Source organism: Podarcis melisellensis (assembly GCF_964234715.1).
Source record: "Podarcis melisellensis genome assembly, chromosome: 16".
In the NCBI taxonomy this organism is placed as follows: Eukaryota; Metazoa; Chordata; class Lepidosauria; order Squamata; family Lacertidae; genus Podarcis; species Podarcis melisellensis.
Window position 1 is genome coordinate 9332389 of NC_138533.1, and position 24001 is coordinate 9356389.

At 48.4% G+C, this 24001-nt stretch overlaps 2 protein-coding genes across 5 annotated transcripts in view; one reads left to right on the plus strand and one right to left on the minus strand.

The window, feature by feature from the left end:
• The window catches only part of SHC1 (SHC adaptor protein 1), a 46898-nt gene extending 31402 nt beyond the window's left edge, over window positions 1-15496 (minus strand). Inside the window, exons 1-2 of one of the 4 annotated variants that reach the window (XM_081891553.1) lie at window positions 15343-15489; window positions 3247-3300 (exon numbers count right to left, since the gene is read on the minus strand). In XM_081891553.1, coding sequence (XP_081747679.1) covers window positions 3247-3258 — 12 coding nt within the window. In that variant the 5' untranslated portion in view covers window positions 3259-3300; window positions 15343-15489. Of the gene's footprint in view, window positions 1-3246; window positions 3301-7536; window positions 7652-15135; window positions 15160-15342 lie in introns of those variants that run through there. The other 3 variants (XM_081891554.1, XM_081891555.1, XM_081891556.1) reach the window with 3 other exon arrangements.
• Window positions 15497-17375: 1879 nt separating this feature from the next.
• On the plus strand, window positions 17376-21923 carry CKS1B (CDC28 protein kinase regulatory subunit 1B). The gene is made up of 3 exons (XM_081892098.1): window positions 17376-17629; window positions 18996-19123; window positions 21422-21923. The coding sequence occupies exons 1-3, from the start codon at window positions 17571-17573 to the stop codon at window positions 21472-21474; spliced, it is 240 nt and encodes a 79-aa protein (XP_081748224.1). The 5' UTR covers window positions 17376-17570; the 3' UTR covers window positions 21475-21923.
• Window positions 21924-24001: the final 2078 nt, after the last annotated feature.

The window sequence follows — 24001 nt, forward strand, 5'->3', positions numbered from 1 at the left end:
GGTGCTTTCTTGTCCGGGGATAAAGTTTTCCTGGAGAGGGGGATCTCCTACCATAAGGCTAAGGGGGAAGGGCAAGCGCTCAGTGGTTAGAGCACCAGTTCTGGGTGCATAAAGTCTTAGGTTCAATTCTTCAGGATGTCTCCTGCCCAGAACCCCAGAGAGTTGCTGCCGTTTAAATCATAAATAAATAAATATTTTTTTATTTATACCCCGCCCTTCAGAAAACCAGGCTCAGGGCGGCTAACAACAAATTTAAAACACTTAATTGATGCAGCAAAAACAGCATAAAATACAGTATAAAACGTGAATAACAATCAAAAATCAATTTAGGGGGGAAATCCATCCAATAAACATTAGATGATCACCAGGGCTAGCTGGCTAAATTAGTCCTATTTGGGCCAGCAAGGAGACCAGGGGAGAATTAGCTGTGGGATCCCAGAGCGGGTAATCTTCATTAAAAGGGGGAGGGGGGGGGAAGGAAGGGGAATAAAAGACCAGGCTAAGTTCAAGTTGAAAGCCAGGCGGAATAGCTCTGTCTTACAGGCCCTGCGGAAGGAAGTTAAATCCTGCAGGGCCCTGGTCTCATGGGACAGATCATTCCACCAGGTCGGAGCCATCACTGAGAAGGCCCTGGCCCTGGTGGAGGATAATCTGACTTCCTTAGGGCCCGGGACCTCTGCTTTTTCCAAACCATGAGGGCTAGAAACTTCTGTCCTGGGATCCACCCGCAAGATCTCCAGGTGGGAAACTTGCCGTTTGAAACCCTGCCGGTCAGTGTAAGCAATAATGAGTGAGACTGAACAGCCAGCGTGGTCCGACTGGTCGACCCGCGGTCTGATCAGAGTGCCGACAGAAATGTTAGCCGGCGGGTTAAAAAATGCAAGGTGGGTGGGAAGGACGGAGGTGGCAGGTGGCAGAAAGCAGAGATGTCTTGGAGAGGAGGAAGAAGAAGACCTTGAAGAAGAGGGAGAACTGGGAGACAACTGCACAGGATGGGGTTCATATAATCATTCTGGAAACCACCTGCCAAATCTCAGGCAGCAGGATGCTAGTCCCTGTGAAATTCGCACCCATACATGTCTTCCTTTGTTAAGTGTTCAGGGGTGAGTTCTCATTTAGCCACAAGGTGGGGTCGCTGCAGCGCAGAGAATTGGAAGCCAGCAAAGAATCAAGGGAGCGCGTTTTTTTTTCTGGTGGTATGGGCCACAATAAAGGCAGTCAACAACAGCATTACAATTCACCAACAAATCAGAGAGTTGTAAGGGGTGCTCATCGTGCAGTAATAATTTGGGGTTTACTTGCAAAGCCTGCAACCCGTTTGAACAACCTTCGCAACCCACTTTCAGTTTGTGACTGGGTTAGGGCCTTTGCCCCAATTATAAATTTCCATTTCGTTTCTGCCCCCGTTATAAATTTCCATTTCGTTTCTGCCCTATTAGGTCAGGATAACATGCACGGAGCATCAGAAAGGTCACAGGCTCCCGCCTCCCTAGATTCATGCCTTGCGTCTCCCTTGATAACATGCGCCAGGCGCAGGGAACCTTTGGCCCTCCGAGTGCTGCTGAACTACAACTCCCACCAGCCTAGGAAAGCTTGTATGCTGCCATATCCCCTGATCAGAGGAGGAGCAGAATCATGCAGGGGGAGGGGACTGTTTCCAGCTTTGGAAGCAGTGTTTGAAATGTGCCATGCGCATTTTGCGCTTGGCTATTGGCCACTTGCAACCAAGCGAAGATGCCTGGGCGCCAAGATGGCGCCTGGTGTCTCCACCATCTGAAGGTGCAAGCCTGGAGATCTTCGGATCTGGACTGTTTTCACACACTAACACCCCATCCTGTAGAATTCTATCAGTTATATTTTATCTGCACAATCGGAAAGAATATCGGGGACCAAAATGCTTTTTCTGTACAGAATGAGCAGGAGCAATGAGAAACGTTATAATTAATTATTGTACCTTGGCTTCACTCACCCCACCCCTCTGCCCTGCTCCCAGTTGTGAAGAACATCCCTACGTTATGAATGGTCCGTGCCACCATAAAGAAAGAGAGTTCAGAATGGGACAATATATATTGTATATTTTTTCTTTCGTATAATTTTGCTATTTCTTTGTCTGTTTTATTTTTGTTTTCTTCTTTGCTTCCCCCCCAAATGTTCTTTGTGTGTATGTGTTGATTTTAAACCAAAAAAGATTAATTTTTCTTTAAAAACCCAGAATAAGCCAATACAGTGGTGCCCCGCAAGACGAATACCTCGCAAGACTAAAAACCCGCTAGACGAAAGGGTTTTCCGTTTTTCGATGCGCTTCGCAAGACGAATTTCCCTATGGTCTTGCGAGTCTTGCCATTTTTTCTGCTCCCCCCTTTTTCTAAGCCGCTAATAGCCTTTTAGCTGCTAAGCCACAAAGCCTTTAATAGCCGCTAAGCCACTAATAGCGCTAATCCGCTAAGCCGCTAATAGGGTTGCTTCGCAAGACGAAAAAACCACTAGACGAAGAGACTCGCGGAACGGATTATTTTCGTCTTGCGAGGCACCACTGTATATATGTGGACGGTCCCTGGACCAAGGGGCTTCTAAGTTCTCAAAGCTCTTAACCAAGCTCAAGGTTGTCATCTGAACTAACCCGATGTTTAACTGAGAATCAATCACAGTCAGTCAGTCATCTGAAAAATAAGACTTTAGACCCGTCTTGCCCCCAAATGGCAACTAGACATTCCGTTTTGATGACTGCAACCCTGGTTTAAGGAGCCATTTAGCACCTAGCTTGTGTTTCTGAGTTTCTAACACTGCTTGCAAGTTGCTGCAGGGGACCGACAGCGAGGAAAATCACAGGTGAGTTGTTCCTAGGACCAAGGTGAGACTGTCATGCTCCCTTGCTATTTCTGGACGCTGTTAATGTAACTTGGTTATAACTATATTATCGAAATGCTGCCATTGTTTTGCAGGCTGTGATATTTGCTGTCGAGTTGTTGCTTTATTATGTTGGTATGAAATTGTTTTTCCAGGGTTGATTTTGAAATGTACCCCTGCTTTCTCTGCTGGAAGCCTTTTCGAGTGTGATTCTCCCCCCCCCCACCCGTGTGTGGAAAAGGAAATAAAATGAATGAATGAAGAGAGACCACGATCGACGCCACCGGGAAGAGAGGGAAGGGAGGGGACACAGAGGGCTGACCTGCCACTGTAGCAGCCAGCCAGCCAGCCAGCCAGCCCTCCACCACACCCAGGAAAGGGAGAGGCAGCCGGCCTTACCGTGTACTCCATCACAGGCAGATGCCGGAGGGCCCCTCTTCTTGGGAATGAGACCTGCGGTTCAGTGACAAAGAGGGAATTAGCCAGGACAGTCTGAGCCATGGCGTATGCTGGAAAGCGGGGTGGGGTGGGGTCTGGAAATCAGGGAACGCTGGGAAACGCTCACATGAAAGAAGCAGGAAACTGTTCTGTGCAGGCTCAGGAGGTTTGGGGGTGTCCATGGGACAGTACAGTGGTACCTCAGGTTAAGTACTTAATTCGTTCCGGAGGTCCGTTCTTAACCTGAAACTGTTCTTAACCTGAAGCACCACTTTAGCAAATGGGGCCTCCAGCTGCCGCCGCGCCGCCGGAGCACAATTTCTGTTCTCATCCTGAAGCAAAGTTCTTAATCGGAGGTACTATTTCTGGGTTAACGGAGTCTGTAACCTGAAGCCTATGTAACCTGAAGCGTATGTAACCCGAGGTACCACTGTATTGCAGAGCAGATGTCATCAGGGAGACGTCTCTGCTCCCAACCCTGCTCAAAGCTGCCTTGGAAAGCTCTTTTAAGCCAAAACCCGAAAGGCAGCATTGCTGGGGGTGTATATAAGGAGAGGTTTGTGGGAGAACAGAATGCTGTATGGGTGGCAGATTCAGCTTCCCAGGAAGTCTCAACTTCTAACCCCCCACCTTACCCCATCCCTTCCTCAAGTGCCTAGTCCTCATGGCCACCTGCTGGAATTTCAGGCGCTAGAGAGGAGCTTGAACAGCTGGACTGAGGCCCCATCCGCACTATACCTTTAAAGCAGCGTCATATGCCTTTGAACAGTCGCCGTTTCCCCCAAAGAACCCTGGGCGCTGTAGTTTCAGGGTGCTGAGACCCCTATTCCCTCGCATCCCAGAGCTGCAGCCCCCAGAGTTCTCTGGAAGCGAAGGGCTAAACCACTTTGGGAATGGTGATTCTGCAAGGGGAACAGGGGTCTCCTAAAAACTCTCCGCAGTGTCAGCGACTTTAAGAAACTGCAGCTCCCAGGGTGCTTTGCAGGAAAGCCACAACTTTTTAAAGGGGTAAGATACTGCTTTAAATGTATCGTGTGGACAGCAGCCTTCCTACACAAGATGCTGTTTATCCACACAGCCCAGAACTGAGTACAGTCATACTGAAGGTTACAGACACTTCAGGTAATAATAATAATAATAATAATAATAATAATAATAATAATAATAATTGATTATTTGTACCCCGCCCATCTGGCTGGGTTTCCCCAGCCACTCTGCGCGGCTTCCACAGAGACCAAAAATACACTAAAATGTCACACATTAAAAACTTCCCTGAACAGGGCTGCCTTAAGATGTCTTCTGAATGTCAGGTAGTTGTTTATCTCTTTGACATCTGATGGGAGGGCGTTCCACAGGGCAGGTGCCACAACCGAGAAGGCCCTCTGCCTGGTTCCCTGTAGCTTGGCTTCTCACAGTGAGGGAACCGCCAGAAGGCCCTTGGTGCTGGACCTCAGTGTCCGGGCAGAATGATGGGGGTGGAGACGCTCCTTCAGGTATACTGGGCCGAGGCCGTTTAGGGCTTTAAAGGTCAACATCAACACCAACACTTTGAATTGTGCTCTGAAACGTACTGGTTGTGTGCCGAACCCGGAAGTCCCGAACCCAGAAGCGCCAAATCGCGACCTGCGCATGCGCAGATGCAGCACTGCGGGTTGCGGACGCTGTGGGTTGCATCTACTGTACTCTTGTCTTCTTTTTTTTATAAAAATTTTTTATTGATTTTTCCAACACGTAATAAAAGACAAACACATTACAAAACAAAAACATACACCACATTAAACATATACCGACTTCCCCGTACCTCCCTTTCGCTGCATCCTTATTCCAAAGTTCTTTAGCAACCCTTTAATCAGTTATCTATTGGTTCCCTTTCATTAAATTTCTTTAAGCTTAATATTTACAGCTGTATTTCTCTACTTCTTACCCCGAACCCGGAAGTGCCGAACCCAGAAGCGCCAAATCGCGACCCGTGCATGCGCAGATGCAGCACTGCGGGTTGCGGACGCTGCGGGTTGCATCTACTGTACTCTTGTCAGCCAGTGTGTCAACCGGAGAAGAGTCTTTCAGAGAAGAGGCTACCTGAAGGCAGCCCTGTTCAGTGACGATTTTGGTATGTGTTGTGTCGTGCTTTGCTATTTTTGTTGTGAGCCTCCCAGAGTGGCTGGGGCAACCGAGTCAGATAAGTTAGCATATAACTAATAAATTATTACGATTATGGTTATAAAGGCTGCAATTATAATCTGACAAATGTGATCATTGTATTTGATAAACTAAGCATTTTGGGAAGTTCCTAGCGTACACTGTTGTACATTTTCTGGTTTTCCAAAATGAATAAATTGAGTGTATGTGTGTGTTTGCGTGAAACACACACACACACACACACACACACACCTCATAGACATTCCCACAGCCTTGGGCTGATATGGTGCAAAGTCCCCTCCTCAGTAACCTCCAAAGGAAGAATGCAGAGTCCAAGATATGCTTGTGCGGGAGGCAAACAAACAGGATTTGAACTTCCTGGTATTGCTGCTGGAAGCAAGCAAGCAAGCCTTTCTATCTGGGGCCCTAACCTCGCCCCAGGCATGGAGCCTGGCTGATGGGAGAGATTAGGGCGGGAGGCTACCAGATAAGGGGAGCTCAGAGGAGGAGCAGGAAAACACAGCAGGCTAGAGAAAGTCAGCAGTAAACAGGCTGTGATTAATGAGCTGTCTAGTGCGGGGAGCAAGCCAGGGAGGCCTGAAAGCAGGAGGGAAGGCAGATCCTGCTCCCTATGGCTTATGTAGCTTTTGAGAAGGGGGTGGGTGGGTTCCACAGATTCCTGGAGCCCACATGTTCAAAGGAAGTCCACCCCAGAATGCCAGTTGCAGGGGGACAAACAGGGGTGAGAGATGCTCGCCCCATCACATGCCTGGGGGATTTTCATGAAAGCCGAACGCTTGACCAAATGGACTTGCAGCATTAAAAGGAGGGGGGAAAACTGCACGAACAATTTGCCCAGAGAAGCAGAGTGGTGTAGTGGTTAGAGTGTCGGACTAGGACCTGGGAGAGACCAGGATTCGAATCCTCACGGGGTGTGGCCCTGGCCAGTCACTGCCTCTCAGCCTAGCCTACCTCACAGGGTTGTTGTGTGGGGATGACCCCCAGGGCCCCATCCGACTCTACAATTCTATTTTTCTTTGACTGAGGATGGGGAGAACCAAGGAGCTTCTTGGAGAAGTACAGTAGTACTTCAGGTTAAGTACCGTAATTTTTGCTCTATAAGACTCACGTTTTCCCTCCTAAAAAGTAAGGGGAAATGTGTGTGCATCTTATGGAGCGAATGCAGGCTGCGCAGCGATCCCAGAAGCCAGAACAGCAAGAGGGATCGCTACTTTCGCTGCGCAGCGATCCCTCTTGCTGTTCTAGCTTCTGAGATTCAGAATATTTTTTTCCCTTGTTTTCCTCCTTCAAAAACTAGCTGCGTCTTATGGTCTGGTGCGTCTTATAGAGCGAAAAATACAGTACTTAATTCGTTCTGGAGGTCCGTACTTAACCTGAAACTGTTCTTAACTTGAAGCACCACTTTAGCTAATGGGGCCTCCTGCTGCTGCTGCCGCGCCACTGGAGCACGATTTCTGTTCTCATCCTGAAGCAAAGTTCTTAACCTGAAGCACTATTTCTGGGTTAGCGGAGTCTGTAACCTGAAGCGTATGTAACCCGAGATACCACTGTAGGCCGGATAGAAAATGCAATAACTAATAAGTCAGTAGGGAAGTTCTGCTGCCATGGGTTCAAGTCTCGGTGTTGATCGCTGCACTCAGAGCAACGAAGGGAAGGGCCGTGGCTCAGTGGCTGAGCTCCAGCATTGCATGCAGAAGGCCTGGATTCAATCCTCGCCATCTCCAAGCAGGGCTGATAGCAGACACTGCCCCCAGACCCTACACAGTGGTCTAACTCTGTACCAGGCAACTTCCTGTGTTCCTATGGCATATCCCCAGACATGTAGGACTCAGGGCATTCCAAAGCTTAAGAGGCATATGTAAACTTTGCCTCTCCAACTCAGCTGCAGAGGTGTCAACCTTTTGCAGAAATAAGGATGTGGGAAACAGCAACCCCACACCCCGGCCTGAGAGTGCCATTGCGGGCTGTGGCTTCTGCAGAGGCCAAGCACACTCCCTTCCGAAAGGAGGCCGGCGCAGGGAGACATGGCACTCTCTTTCTCCCTTCCGGCAAAGCTAGGAAGGAGTTGTTCCTCTCGGGCGGCTGACTTACGATAGGGTGGCGATCCCTCGCACAGACGGATTGCGAACGGAGAGAGCAAATTGCCCTGCTGGCCTGGACACACACACTTTTCTAACCCCAGTCTCAGAAAGCAAGAGCAAACGCGAGAGAAGAAACTACAGCCTCACCCCTTCAGGAACCGCTCCTCCTCTTCCTAGAAGAGAGAAGAGGAGGTTTCCCTAACTTAAAACTGCTTCTGGTTCTTCATTTCTCCCCCGCCTCCTTTGCAGGCCATCCCGATTTTACAAGCCCTGAAATCTGAGATATCAGCCAGCCCTCTCTGGCAGGAACAAGACAAGCCCCATAACCCAGTCCTAGCTCAGACATTCCTTTGTTCTCAGACATCCCCCAGGTGACCAACCCAACCAGACCATGGAAGGAACTCCCACTGGCCTTGATGTACCTGGCAGAAGGATTGGTATTTCTTTCTTTCACAAAGTTCAGCGGAAGGCAGTTAAAGGACCAGAGAAAAGGGTGTTGTGGATAGAAGCACAGCGGTAAAGAGCTTTTTTTGCACAGAGAAGGTCCCAGGTCCGAGCTCCAGAATCTTTACAAAGGGGGAGGAAAGACCTTGTCAAACTCTGGAGAGCTGCTACCAGTCAGAGTAAACAACGATGAGCTAGACGGACCAATAGTATGCTTCCGATAAACCAGACGGATCAATAGCATGCTTCCTATAAACCAGACGGACCAATAGTATGCTTCCTATAAACCAGCTGCTCATTCAGAACCATGAGGACTAGGACCATGCGCTATTTCAAGGAGAAAAACCATAGGTCGGTGGCAGATTTGATACACACATGGAAGACCCCAGGTTCAGTCCCTGGCATGCAAGGTGGAGAAATAACCCCTGTCTGAAAACCTGGAGAGCTGCTAGTCAGTGTAGAGAATACAGTGGTACCTTGGGTTACATACGCTTCAGGTTACAGACTCTGCTAACCCAGAAATAGTACCTCAGGTTAAGAACTTTGCTTTCGGATGAGAACAGAAATCATGCTCCGGCAGCGCAGCAGCAGCAGGAGGCTCCATTAGCTAAAGTGGTGCTTCTGGTTAAGAACAGTTTCAGGTTAAGAACGGACCTCCAGAACGAATTAAGTACTTAACCCAAGGTACCACTGTACCTAGCTAGAAACGCCAAGGGGTCTTGACTTGGGATAAGGTAGGCTTCTCCATGTCCTGTTCCCTTAAAAGTTCAGATTATAGAATCACAGAGTTGGAAGAGACCCCCTGAGGATTCTCTAGTCCAACCCCTTGCAATGCAGGAATATGCAGCTGTCCCATACGGGGAAGGATCCTGCAGCCTTGGTGCTCCAGATGTCGCTGAACTCCAAATCGCATCACCCCTGGAAGCTGCAGGCCTACTACCCATCCCTGCCAAGGGTGGAGTCACTGGAGTATTTTTGCCTCGTTTTCCCATGTGTTGTCCAGCCCTGCCAGGCAGTGGATCTTTTATAAACCATGTGTTTTTTTCAGAAAATTCTAAACTGGAAAAGTTTGCCATGCACATATTAGGAAAATTCGATTAAGAGAGTTTTTTCAGTTTGCATCAAAACATTTTCTGATGCCAGCTAGAGCAGGTATGGGGAAACTTTGGCCTTCTGGATGTTGTGGAACTACAACTCCCATCAGCCCCAGCAAGCGTGACCAGTGGCCATGGATTATGAAGCTTGTTGTTCTCAGGTGATTGACAGGAGGGTGGCTCTGCAGGTATGTGCAGAGGTAAAGATCTGATTTGCCAGCTGGATCCAGTTCTCCAGCCCTGCCCTAAAGAGTACGTTCCTTTTACTTTTATTTTTAAAACAATGCTAAACGTCCTGAGGAAGGCCTGTAACTCAGAGGCAAAGCTCCTGTTTTGCATACAGGAGGCCTCGGGTTCAATTCCTGGCATCTCCAGGTGGGGCTGGGAATATCCCTCTGCCTGAAACGATAGATGGTCTGTCTCTGTACAAAACAGTTACCTCCTTTGAAACTGCCAGCCTCACCTAACACAGAATCTGCAGCCGGCATTTATCGTTATCAATGGACTGATGAAACAGAAAGAATTCCCCCAGAGAAGGCTGGAAAGTTTTCAAGAAAATTTCCTGCCCCATATCCCTGGTCTCTTAGGGTTTTTCTTACAATCTCCCTTTTCCAACCTGGCTGTTTGAGGCAACGTTCGGAATTAGCTAGGTGCAAGGTGCAAAATGAACCACTTGTGACCAAGTGACGATGTTTGGGTGCTAGAATGGCACCTGACATTTCCACCATTCAGGGATCCTTAGATCTGGACTGTTTTCATACACTAATACCCCAACCTGTAGAATTCCACCAGTTACTGTATTTTTCGCTCTATAAGACAAACAAGACCATAAAGACGCACCCAGTTTTTGGAGGAGGAAAACAAGAAAAAAAATATTCTGAATCTCAGAAGCCAGAACAGCAAGAGGGATCGCTGCGCAGCGAAAGCAGCAATCCCTCTTGTTGTTCTGGCTTCTGTGATAGCTGCGCAGCCTGCATTCGCTCCATAAGACGCACACACATTTCCCCTTACTTTTTAGGAGGGAAAAAGTGAGTCTTATAGAGCAAAAAATACGGTATATTTTATCAACACAATTGGAATGAATTTTCTGGAACCAAAGTTCTTTTTCTGAGCAGCCTGAACAGGAACAGTCACCATTAAAAAAAGAGTTCAGAATAGGCCAATATATATATGTGGACTGTTTGTGGATTAAGGGACTTTTCTCAAAGCTCTTAACCTAGCTCAAGGTTGTCATCTGAACTAGCCAGATGTTTAACTGATAATCAATCACACTGAGTCAGACATTTGAAAAATAAGGCTTTAGAGCTGTCTTGCCCCAAAATGGCAACTAGACATTCCATTTTGGTGACTGCAAGCTTGGTTTAAGGAGCCATTTGGCACCTAGCTTAAACATCTGAGTTTCTAGCACTGATCTAAAAGATCCTTGTAATTGCAGATCAATGAAGGAAGCTGCCTTGGACTCAGTCAGGTCATTGGACCATTTAGCTCAGTAATGTCTACACTGACTAGCAGCAGCAATTCAGGGTTTCAGGCAAGGGCATTCCCACCCCTAGCTGGAGAGGCCGCGGATTGAACCTCGGAAGTTCTGCATGCAAGTCGGATGCTCTGCCACTGAACCATGGTCCTTCCCTTGGGAAGAAAGTAAAATTCCAGCCCTCATGATCTTAAGACATAGGATAGGATTCCCATGAATAGGAACGTGGGAAGCCGACTTATTCCATCACATGATTGGCTCATCTGGCTCAGTATGGTCTACTCCAGCGTTTCCTAAACTTGGGTCTCCAGCTGTGGTTTGAGTACAGCTCCCATCATCCCTTGCTAACAGGACCAGTGGTCAGGGATGATGGGAGTTGTAGTCCAACCACAGCTGGAGACCCAAGTCTGGGAAATCCTGGTTTACACTGACCAACAGTGGCTCTACAGGGTTTCTGGCAGGGAACATGCCAAGTCCTACCAGGAGATGCCATGGATTGAAGCTGGGACCTTCTGCATGCAAAGCAGATACTGGGCTGTGCTTGTTCTGTCAGGCATCAAGATGCCCCCAAAGCCTTAACAACAGAGGAGGCTTCCTTTTCCCAATTTAACAAGCATTTCCTGAACCTCAGCTGCAACCTGACTCAGTGTTTTGTCAGATCTCCGCTGAAGTAGCAGAACTGTGTGGGAGGAAAGGGGCCGCAGAGTTCAAGAGAAGATTCACGGGTGCTTCCAGGATCAACTCCATGGCTGAAGAGTGTTGGCACACTTAGCACGCAGCAGATTGAGCTGTGATACATGTCAGGCAGGCAGCCAACAGGATTATCATCAACCCGAAACCTATAGCCAAGGATTTGCTGGCTTGGTTCCAATCAATATGTGATCCCTGATTGGATGGGATATGTACCTGGCTGGGGACAAGAATGGGGAACATGGGGCCCTACAGATGTTGCTAGGTAACAACTCCCATCATCCCATCCCATGCTGGCCGGGGCTGATGGGAGCTGGAGTCCAGCAACCTGTGGAGGGCCACAGGTTCCTCATCTTTTCCAGTAGAGAATAGTGGGTGAAATGGATGATCTGTATGCATACATTCCTCTAAACAGCAATTCACACACACAGGGAGAAGGAGGCTCATCCGAAAGAAGAAAACATTATTAAAATAAACCAGGCGGGGGGAGACCCCAAGAACACCAGCTAATTTAAATCCAGATCAAAGCTTGCTGCAACTATCAATTGCTTGGGAAACACCACTGGCCCAGGGCGCAAGGAGAAGCTGCCGCAGAGGAGGGAAAGCCACATGCAAGGCTGGAAAACCCCACAGATTTGGTTGCCAAAGCTTGGGATTTGAATACAGCATTTGCCTTCTCTGCCCCCAAGGGAGGACCCTGCCTGGAAGAGAAAAGCTATACATCTGCTATTTTGTAATCATGGGATATTACTCATTGCTTACTCACGTCCTTTAAAAATAACACCCCCCCCCCCCAAAGCTAAGCATTTCGCACTGGGGTGGGATTCATGTACGCAGCTAGAACGGCATCCCTCCACCACCACCTGCTCAACCCCAGGTTCCAGCTCAAACCAGGCAGGCTGATGGGAAAGAGACAAAACTCAGACCCACCTAGTGAAGGACTATAGGAGAAAATGGCACAGCAACTGCCAAAAGGAGGATATAAGAGGGAAAGAGAGATCCTACTCCTCTCTGACAGGAGTGAGGAACTTCAGGCACCAAATGTGGCCCTCCAGGTCTCTCTATCTGGCCCTCAGAACTTTCCCCAAGCCACACCCCTCAGTGACCCTGCTCTGCAACCTCCTGGAGTGTTTTTGCCTGGCTGGAATGTGTCCTTAAACGCTGATCACACCTCTTGCTTGCTTTGATGGTGTGTGAATGTGTGTACTGCACAAATTTACACTTATTGCTCTGCACATTTTCACATGTGGCCCTCAGAAGGCTGCTCATAAGGGAATGCGGCCCTTGGATTGCAAAGGATTCCCCCTAGTCTTACTCTACGCCGCACCGACAGCACTGCAGGGATACCCGACACAGGAGCGGCGTAAACAGCCAGGAGTCCCCTCTCCTCCACATCTATGACCAAAGCCATTGTGTCTCCTTGCTCTCTAGGTCTGCTAACAGGACTTGTTCTCCCATAAGAGAACTATTGGGCCAAAGTAACAAAGAGGCTGAGCCACGGCAGACCTGGCCTCTGGACGAACTCATTAACTGAGAGCAAGAGTGGAGAACCTTTGCCCCTTCCAGCAGTGTTCAAAACTCCTATTTTTTTAGGCACGTTTTGCGACAGGGAATGTCATTAGCTCGAGCTCTGGGCGCAGTACTGCGCCTAAGATTTCAGATTAAAACTGCAGAGTGGAAGGAAAGGAGGAACTTTTTCTGCCTCCCTCACTTCCAGCTACTCTCTGAAGACCAGAGAAGAGACCCTCTTAAGAATATTAGGGGGGTGGGCAGGGGAAGGACTAGACCATGTTAAAAATGAACATAATATTTTAACTGCAGTTCATTCATTTTCAGCTCTGCATTCTTGTTATAAAAAAGCCACCTAGACATTCCGTTGTTGCGTCCATAACCTAGGTTTAAGTTGCCATTTAGCTCCTAGCTTTCATATCTCAGTTTCTAACACTGCCTCCCGGGTGTTGTTGGACTCCAATTCCCATCAGCCCACAGAGCCAGCAGGGCCAATGGTTAGGGATGATGGGAGTTGTAGTCCAGCAACATCTGCAGAGGGCTGAAAGTTCCCCAGCTCTGGTCTTCTCTCTCAGACCACCTTCCACAACACAGGGATGATAATACATTACTGACCCAATGAAAGAGATGGTGTTGTGAAGAATTTCAGAAAACAATATGAGCCTAGCTGCTAGATGAAACCAAATGCCCATCCAGTTCAGAATCCTATTCTCACAGTGGCCAACCAGATGCCTCAGTGGGAAGCCCAACAGCAGCTTTCCCCTCCAGGTTCCACCAGCAACTGGTATTCAGGCTGCCTGATCATAATCATTGTGGCTGATAGGCCCTAATAGCCTTCTCCTCCATGAACTTGTCTAAGCCTATAGTCTTAGGTGCATGTTTGTAACTTTCATGGAACACTAAACAGGTATTAAAGGTAAAGGGACCCCTGACCATTAGGTCCAGTCATGACCGACACTGGGGTTGCGGCGCTCATCTCGCTTTACTGGCTGAGGTAGCTGGCGTGCAGCTTCCGGGTCATGTGGCCAGCATGACTAAGCCGCTTCTGGCGAACCAGAGCAGCACACAGAAAAGCCGTTTACCTTCCCGCCGGAGCGGTACCTATTTATCTACTTGCACTTTGACATGCTTTCGAACTGCTAGGCTGGCAGGAGCAGGGGCCGAGCAACAGGAACTCACCCCGTCGCGGGGATTTGAACCGCCAACCTTCTGATCAGCAAGTCCTAGGCTCTGTGGTTTAACCCACAGCGCCACCCGTGTAAAACAGGTATTGACAGAGATCAAATCCACACCATACATTGAAAGCACATTCAATGCCCATTTAAAGCACACTGCTTTCCCCAAGGAATCCAGGGAACATAAGAACAAAAGAGAAACCCTACTGGGTCAGGCCAAAGGCTCATTGTCCAGCTTCCTGTGCCCACATTGGCCAACCAGAGGCCCCAATGGAAAGTCTGCAAACAGGACCTGAGGGTGACAGCAACCTTCCCCACCTGTGGTCAACAGCAGCTGGGATTCAGAAGCATACTGCCTCCTCTGACAGTGAAGGGAGAACATAACCATTGTGGCCACTTATATCCACCACGAACTTGCCATATTTTGAAGAGGAAAAAGAGGACGCGATGACAGCAGTTCAAAGCAAATAAATGCAATTTGTCTCAAATTTTACCCCTGGAAAAAGAGGACACATGTCGCTGGCCATCACTGCATCTTGCGAAGAACCCCAAGATAACTTGGTGTGGTGATTTCAAGACTTTTAAGATGCACAATCATCATTGGAAATAATGATCCCCCACCACAGATTAAATGCTGTGCTTCTCCATTTCAGTTTAAGATTCTTTTCCATCTCAGTCGCCCTGTGCCAAGAGCCCACAACCTCCCCCTTTTGAATACTGTACAATAACGGACCGAGTAGATTAGACACACAGGCTGCCTCTACTCCACCATTCTGTTTCCCCAACGGTGGCCAACCAGATTCCGCTGGGAAACCTACAACTAGGGCAGGGAGGGCCTGGCCTTCCCTGGTTTGTCCCTAGCAACTGGTATTCAGAAGTAAGTTGCCTCTGAACCTGGAAGTTCTGTTTCACAGACACGGCTCACAGCTGTTTGCAGACTTCTCCTCCTCCTCCACCTCTTGCAGGAATCTGCCCGATCTCCTTTTAAAGGAAGTTACCAGCACAACCTTCACCGTGTCTGCTCAGTGGCAAGTCCTGTTGAATTCAGTGGGGCACCACTTAGCCTACCCTGAATCTGCTGCCGGGTCGGATGACTCCCAGGTCCCCCTGTCATGGGAGAGAACCAGTCATATGCAGAGATCTCGGGCTGGAGGGGCGAGGCGCAGGTTCGAATCCGCCGCAAGGCTGAGTTTTTTAACCCATTCCCTCCCTGTCTGGCCTACCTTACAGGGCTGTGCCGAGGATTCCGACCCCCTCCTTTGCTACACACATACGATTCGCAAAAGGAAAGACGAAGAAAGGAAGAAGAAGAAGACCCAAGTCCGGGGGGAGGCGAGTCTAGAGCGCCGTGGGGGGGGGAGGAATCGCCCGCAGTCAATCACGAGGGAGGGGGCGGGGCTACGAGGGAGGGGCGGGCCCGCGCTTCTTACCGGGGCGGCGGCACCATGGGGGTCCTCAGCGGAAGGCAGAGGCGGCCTCCTTCCGTCGCGCAGCAGCTCCTCGGCAAACTTCAGCTGGGCCCCGGGCCCCACTCCTCCTCCCCGTCAACCACTTCCGGTTGCGGCCGCCCCAGAACCTCACTTCCGGGCTTCAAGGGCTTACTTCCGGCTCCTCCTCTATGGCTCGAGCCCGACTCTGGTTCGCACGCCCCGCCCATCTTTTTTTTTTTTTAAACCAACCCTTCGCTAACCCCGCTAGAGATAGGAATCAGGGTAGAGTGACACGCGCAGCCTGAAAGTCGGAAGGCTCTTAAAAACAACAACAACTCTTATTTAAAGTTCCTAATGGGGTTGTTTTTATTTCTTCCTCTCATAGAAAGAGCTGTTTGACCGTGGAACAGATTCCCTCGGGAGGTGGTGGGCTCTCTCCTTCCTTGGAGGTTTTTAAGCAGAGGCTGGATGGCCATCTGTCATGGACGCTTTAGCTGAAATTCCTGCTAGATGACCCTTGGGTCCCTTCCAATTCTATGATTTACCAGGAAGTAGGGGATGTGGGTGGCGCTGTGGGTTAAACCACAGAGCCTAGGACTTGCCGATCAGAAGGTCGGTGGTTTGAATCCCCGCGACGGGGTGAGCTCCCGTTGCTCAGTCCCTGCTCCTGCCAACCTAGCAGTTCGAAAGCACGTCAAAGTGCAAGTAGATAAATAGGTACCGCTCTGGCGGGAAGGTAAACGGCGGCATTTCTGTGCGCTGCTCTGGTTTGCCAGAAGCGGCTTAGTCATGCTGGCCACATGACCTGGAAGCTGAACGCCGTCTCCCTCGGCCAATAAAGCGAGATGAGCGCCGCAACCCCAGAGTCAGTCACGACTGGACCTAATGGTCAGGGGTCCCTTTACCTTACCTTTAGGGATCACCTGCAATACGAGAGATGGGTGTGGCATACGGAATAGGCTGTAGACTGAAGTGTGTGAGACAGGCAGGGAAGCAAATTTCTTCTTGTTTAGTCGTGTCCGACTCTTTGTAACCCCCTGGACCAGAGGACGCCAGGCACTCCTGTCTTCCACTGCCTCCCACAGTTTGGTCAAACTCAATGCTGGTAGCTTCGAGAACACTGTCCCACCATCTCATCCTCTGTCGTCCCATTCTCCTTGCGCCCTCCATGTTTCCCAACATCAGGGTTTTTTCCAGAGAGTCTTCTCTTCTCACGAGGTGGCCAAAGTATCGGAGCCTCAGCTTCACGATCTGTCCTTCCAGTGAGCACTCAGGGCTGATTTCCTTAAGAATGGAGAGGTTTGATCTTCTTGCAGCCCATGGGACTCTCAAGAATCTCCTCCAGCACTGGAAAAGACCCTGATGTTGGGAAAGATGGAGGGCACAAGGAGAAGGGGACGACAGAGCATGAGATGGTTGGACAGTGTTCTCGAAGCTACCAGCATGAGTTTGACCAAACTGCGGGAGGCAGTGGAAGACAGGAGGGCCTGGCGTGCTCTGGTCCATGGGGTCACGAAGAGTCGGACACGACTAAACAACAACAAAAGCTATTATACAAATATGCTTAATATTTGACTGCATCGTTTACATTTGTACAGTACATATAAATTATATGAGGGCCGAAAGGCGAGACAGCAATTTACGAATGAATAAAATATGAAAGCTTTAAAGATACATATTATATCTTATATGTTATTTAAACTGCATGTTATATAAACAATAACGCAATAATATATGTTTTCCCACACGGTCCTGATTATCCCTGCCTCCCTTTCACTTCCGCGCAGAGGACGGAGAGCGACAAATTATTAAAAAAAAAAAAAGCGAGCGAGGGGAAGAGAAGGGGAATCCCAAACCAATGCCAATGCCAGCCAATCAGCCCTCTCCACGTCAACAAACGTCGCCCTCCCGGCGCCTCCTCCGCCCAATCAGCGCCATCGGCGGCGGCGTTTGAAAAGCGGCGGTTGAGGAAGGGGTGTGTGTGTTTGCGTTTGTGAAGCGCGGGGGAGGGAGGGAGAGGACAGCAGGCGCCCTCGCGCACGCGCCGAAACGAGGTCTCGCGCCGGGCTCCTCCCTCGTCCCGCCTCCTCTTCCAACGGGCGCCAGTGAGAGAGGCCTGAGCGCGCGCCGCCGCTCGCTCGTTGGCTGCTGCTGCAGAGGCTGCCGGGATACTTCTGTGACGGGATTCTCCTGTTAATTATCGTCGTGGTTGTTGTTGTTTCCCCCTCATGGCTCACAGTCAGATCTATTATTCGGACAAGTACGACGACGAGGAGTTCGAGTACCGGTGAGAGAAGGCGAGGCCTAAGGCGGGGAAGCGGCGGGGTTTGACCTGAGGGGGAGAGGAGGGGCGTGGCTAGGGGTTGTTATGGCTACGTTGAGGGGCGGGGCCCTAAAGGAGTGGGCGGGGCCTTCCATAAAAGAGAGGTGGGCAGTGTGGTGTAGTGGTTAGAAGGTGAAGACTAAGCCCTGGGTTCAAATCCCTCCACTCAGCCATGAAGTCCATTAGGTGGTGACTGGCTTCTCAAGCTAGCCTACCTCACAGGGTTGTTGTGAGGATAAAATGGGGGAGGGGAGAGAGAACCATTTGCTCCATCTCAGCCTCCTTGGAAGGAAAGGTGCTGTCAAAACGTAATATTATAATGGAATAGCTTCAGGAAGAATCTTTTGGAATAACGAGCAGTTCTGATGGTAAATTAGGGAGCAGCTCTCGAATGAAGCTCATAATCTGTTATTTGGCTGGATCTAGCATTATCATCATTACCGTTATTGTCATCGTTTCTGGTGTAGGGGACAGTTTTTAGGAATAATCTCTCAGAACAGTAATCAGAATAACCAGTTATGGTTGTGGGTTGTTGGGTGCAGCAGATTCAGTACTAGGAAAAAGGAAGTTTATGATATACTTCCTTTGTTACACTGTGTGGGTGGTTTGGATTGAAAGGTGGCTTTCCAGTGGCTACTATATGTATACAGTGGTGCCTTGGGTTACAGATGCTTCAGGTTACAGACTCCGCTAAGCCAGAAATAGTACCTCGGGTTAAGAACTTTGCTTCAGGATGAGAACAGAAATTGTGCGGCGACGGCACGGCAGCAGCAGGAGGCCCCATTAGCTAAAGTGGTGCTTCAGGTTAAGAACAGTTTCAGGTTAAGAACGGACCTCCAGAATGAATTAAGTTATTAACCCGAGGTACCACTGTACTGCCTTGAGTATTGGAGGCAACATGCTTAACAGTTGCTGAAGAATGACAATAGGAAAGTGACATTTCTTTCAAGTCTAGTCTTGTGGGCTTCCCAGAAATGTAAGACCCTGCTGGATCAGGCCAGTGGCCCATCTGGTCCATCATCCATTTCTCATAGTGGCCAACCAAATTCAAAACTCTCTCCTGAAGTTTTCAGCCACTGATATGCAGAACGAAACATCGCTTCCTCTGATTGTGTAGGTAGACCATAGCCATTATGGCTAGTAGCCATTGATAGGCTTGCCCTCCATATATTGGATCAATTGAACATAATTGCTGGACCAGATGGGCCATGGGTCCAATTTGTTGATTCTCTTTACTTTCTGACGATTGACTTAACGGTCACAAACTATTTTACAGTGATCCTTCCTCTGCTTCTTTTAACATTCTCTTCTCTTGATCCTGCCGCTGCAGGCACGTGATGCTTCCAAAGGACATTGCCAAGCTGGTCCCGAAGACCCACCTCATGTCCGAGTCAGAGTGGCGGAACCTGGGGGTCCAGCAAAGCCAGGGCTGGGTTCACTACATGATCCACGAGCCAGGTAGGTTGCACAATGGCACAGGAGGCCTGGAGCAAATGCTAAGAGACCTTGCTTGAGGGGAAGGGCTGACAAAATGGCTTTCTGATATCAGGGTAGCAGGAAATAGATTGGGCAGGATGTGAGACCTGCTATCTCTCTGTTGCACGTGCACACATTTCTTCTTCTTGATGACCAAAAAGAACTGTACTACAGTAGCTGCTTTAAACACCAAGTTGAGTTGTGCCCTGCCAAAATTCTAGGCAGCTGGCTTTCTTACGTCTAGGGGTGGAGGGTATGTGATCCCTGATTGGTTGGGACATGTATCTAGGGCATACTTGGCGGACTTGTGCCCCTCCAGATATTGGACCACAACTTCCATCATGGCTGACCATTGAGAGTCCTGGCCGGGACTGCTGGGATTTGAAGTCCAGCAGCGCATGGAGAGCCACAAGTTCCCTGCCCCTGCCCTGGATGAACAGCTAATCTGACCTGATATAAACAGCTCCTCTAGTTCCACACTGCACATACTTAAAACAAGGAAGTCGCTCCCACAGGAGGCAGGCAGTGTTGGTCAGCGATTCGGATGATTTTAAAAGAGGATTGGACAAATTCATGCAGCAGAAGGTCATCAATGCCTATTAGCCATGGTGGCTATGCTCTGCCTCCGGAGCTGGGGGCAGTAATGCTTCCAAGCACCAGTTGATGAAAACTACAGGATGGAAGAGTTCTCTTGTTCTCAGATCCTGCTTGCAGGTTTCCCACAGGCATCTGGTTGCCCACAGGGCTGGGCTAGGTGGTCCATTGGCCTGATCCAGAGGGGTCTCCTTGTGTTCTTATGGACAACAGTGAAGGAGGGCTTTTGCCTTTATGCCTGTGGACTTGCTGGAGGAATCTTGCAGGCTCTCCTTATGCTCTTCAGAGAGCTATGTCTGAAGGGAGATAGCTCTCCCACTCAAAGGGAGGCAGTGAGGGGTACACATTACTGTTACAAATTATAACTACAATCACAGTAACTGTATAGACTGTATATCTATTTAGACCTAAAGATATTTAGGCCTTTGCAGAGAGCCACTGCCCTATAAAGCCTGTGTTTTTTAAAGCACACAGATGTGGCTTCAAAAACAGCATCCAATGCTTCTGTCGGCTTCTTGCAAATCCCAGTTTTGATTTAAAGTTGCTAGTTCCTCACTGCTTTCTATTTAAGCGAATGCCTCTGCCTCCCCTAGGAGCAGAGTTTATGTATTAATAAAGTACTCCTTATGGCCGTTTACTGGTGTTCATAATGTTCACCACCCTTGGTACGTGATTGAATGTGACAAGATGAAAAGACTCCTGGCATATACTGCATATCTTGCCTCTCAGTTTGGCAGAGCACCAGCCATAGTCGGGAGTGTCCATTACCTCCACTAAAGCAGGAAGTTACTTTCGTCTTCCCCTAGTCCAGATCACAGTCAGGGTTGGCCTGTCACTCATTGGGTGACAGAAGCTCTGAACTGATCAGGGAGCTGGCCAGGGATATCAAGAAGAGAAAGTGCCCTGCAGTAAAGCCAAATCAGAGTTTTGATGCAGTCATTTATTTAAAAACGATTCCTATAACTCACGCCTTGCTGTAAATGTGCTATATAGACTCATCTTAAAAATTTGGCTCTGTAATTTGTTTTTATACTGAATATGCTCTGTGTAAAGTTCTGTATGGTTATATGTTGGCTTATACATATGCTTATGATTAAAAAAATAATAATGTGATTAAGTAGAAAAAAATGAAATATTTGAAATCTTTTAACCACCAAAAACAGCTTGCAATGTTCTGCAGTCACAATTTTTGAAAAGGGAGAGGGACCTGTGAGAAGCCTAAGATTCTGCAGATTTTTTAACATAGGAAGCTGCCTTATACTGAGAGACCATTGGTCTATCTCTCTCAGTGTTGTCTACACTGACCAGCAGTGGCTCTCCAGTGTCTCAAGCAGGGGTTTCTCTCAGCCACACGTGGAGATGCCAGAGATTGAATCTAGGGGCCTTCTGCATGCAAAGCAGCTGTTCTACCACTGCTCTTACATGGTTGTAGCTTTAAGCTTATTGTTGCCGCAGTGTGGATTAGCAACTTCAAATCAAAACCTGGATTTGGAGGAAGCTGATGGATGCATTGGATACTGTTTTGGAGATCATGTTTGCGACACAGCTGTGACTATGCCATGTGCAAAGTGCTCATCTGATTTTTGACATATGCTTAGAAACACCCATGTTAGGCTTGAGTCACCTGGCCTTTCAATATTATTTTCTAGATCTTTTTTTAACATGCCATTTCCTCTCTCCCTGCAGAGCCCCACATCCTGCTTTTCCGACGGCCGCTGCCAAAGAAGCCAGAAAAATGATGTGCTTGGGCCTTTCCCCATGTTTTAGCTATAAGCACCTTTAAACAAAAAACCCAGCAACTGTGTTTTTTGGAAAAGTTTGACAAATGTTTTCACTGTGTCTGTCAAGAAAAGGCCACTCAGTGCAACAGTTAATGCCGGACAAGAAAAGCTTTGCTTGCTGCAGAAAGACTGTCTGCTGAAAAGGATTGGTTTTAGCTGCTGAAACATTGATATTTTTTTACACTGGCTAAAGCCTTGCTCCTGCTTTATCCCACTCAGCAGGGCTGGTTTGGTTTTTAAACCCAGGAGAATGCAGTGTGTTTCCCTGGTTGGATATTTCTAATCTATGTTTTTAAAATCTTTTTTTAAAACCTTGTATTTCATGTTAATCCTTTGGAACTTTTAAAAGTTACGCTTGATATGACTGTTCTTCAGGGTCTGTCAATAAAGCACCAAGGTTTTACACATCCTTTTTGCTTATTTCATAGACTCCCTCAAACCTTCTGGTTGCTGTACTCTCAAATGTGGCTTGAACAGCTTTGTATTAACAGCTGATGTGCAAACAGTGCATGGAATTGCATGCAGACAAGTGACTGGACAGGCAGAGAAGGGGAGGATCTGCCAGCGTGTTGGGTAGATCTCTATATTTTTATCCAATCAGTGGTTATTTCTATGCCTCCAGGGGCAGCGCCTCCCTTCTCCATGGTCACCATAACAATGCTAACAACAAACCTCTTAGCAGGCTACTAAATTATTTTATTTCTGCTGGTAAATAACCTTTATGGATTTATTTACAAAGCTGAGCTAGAAGTGTTTAAAAAATAAGCTGCAGATGAGCTTGTGCATGTTGTTGGCATCCATCTGTCTCAGGAGATAGTGGAAGAGTATGCCTTTGCAGGTGAGGTCAAACTGTTGGAAAGTTGCAGCCCCTGCTGTGGCTGTAGAGACCGATATGGGAGAGACATGTTTTGTTGCAGTTGGGGCAGACAAAGGCATCAGGTTGTGCTGCTGCAGATGCGTTTCTTCTCTCTGCAGTCATTCCTCCTCTGGTGATTGCTGTGCAAAAATGGCGTGACTGTCGTGTCTCCAGGCGCTGCGGACATCTGCAAGGAATTTCCACATAGCAAGGCTGATGTCACGTTTGCAGACATCTTTGTAACATGTGTTACTGTTGGAATTCTGGCCCGTCTTGAGGTATGTGCCTATCTGTTCAGGCACCGGCTGAATTCCTTAGACCTCCCTCCGGCGACTCCCGGCAGGAATAAAACATACGCGAGGTCCGTTCCGGCGATTTTCCTCAGGCTGTGAGGAAAACACACCAACTGCTTCTCCTCCTTCTCCCTGCTCCCTGCATGTCCCCAGGGAGGGGAATCAGACACATACAGAAACGTATCTACATGTCTTTATTTGTGTCTTTTAGCAGTCATACAGTAAACATGTCTGCTCTCTTCAACAGACAGAGAGAAACTCCACTCCACCCATGTACATCCTGTACAGGTCATGTGACAAACCCACTGAGCTAACATCCGGTGCTCAGTACAGAATGGACTGCCCCTTTGTTCCCATGGCAACAGTCACAAACTTCCTGTTTGGCTTTCCAGCCACAAGCAGCAGTCTTGGCTGCTATAGCCTTTGCTTGCTGCCGCATTGCTGCTTTAGAATAACAGTTACAGCTTCTCTTTCTGAGGCCTTTCCGCAGAAATGGCACTGTCTCTTAAAAAAAACTTTACGCATCAAGAAAGGACGTAGCTACCTCTCTAGGCATCCCATTGCCTCTCCTTAATACTTAAGTGGGCATAGGAACAAGTGGGGGCTGGGTCATAAGCATTCAGTTCCACAGTATTTTTTCCCTCTTAAGAAGCAACTTCCACCTCTGGGGAAAGACTTGGCAAAGCTGCTAGCATGAACAAACAAAGGAATGGGTTAGGGGAACCTCTTGCCTAGGGGTGGATTGCAGCCCTCCAGTCCTCTCTGCCTGGCCCTCAAAACTTCCGCTATCTACACCCCTTACTGACCCTACCCTGTGCTCTCCTTGAGTGCTTTTTGCCTGGCTGGAATGTATTCTTTGCTAATGCCTTTTCCTTGCCTGGATGTGGACACAGAGGTCTGTATGTGTCGAAACCTCTGTCTTCAGTGTGGCTGGAACATACTCAACCATGCAAAGGTAAGTGTCATGCCTGTTGCTCCGCCCATTTTTGTCTCTGGCCACTCCCACCACTGGCCCTCTTAAAGTTGCCTTTAGTACAAGGGTAGGGTAGCTTTTTCAACCTAACAGCTGCTCGTGAAACAGTAAATTAGTTGCCTCACCTACAGCTTTTAAAAATTTGAACCTATCTTGAGTCCCAAGGGCGTCAGAACAGGTGAGAGCATTCAGGAGAGAAAATTTGAATTATTTTTATTCCACTTCAAATGCAAAATGTCGTAAAGTCCACCTGGAATTTTTTTGGGTAAGCTTAAAATTGGGCAGCAAGCACCCTAATTGACAGAAGAGCCATTGCAACAGCCTTTTATATCAGAGTGGGCAAGCGTTAGCCTCTGGGTGTTG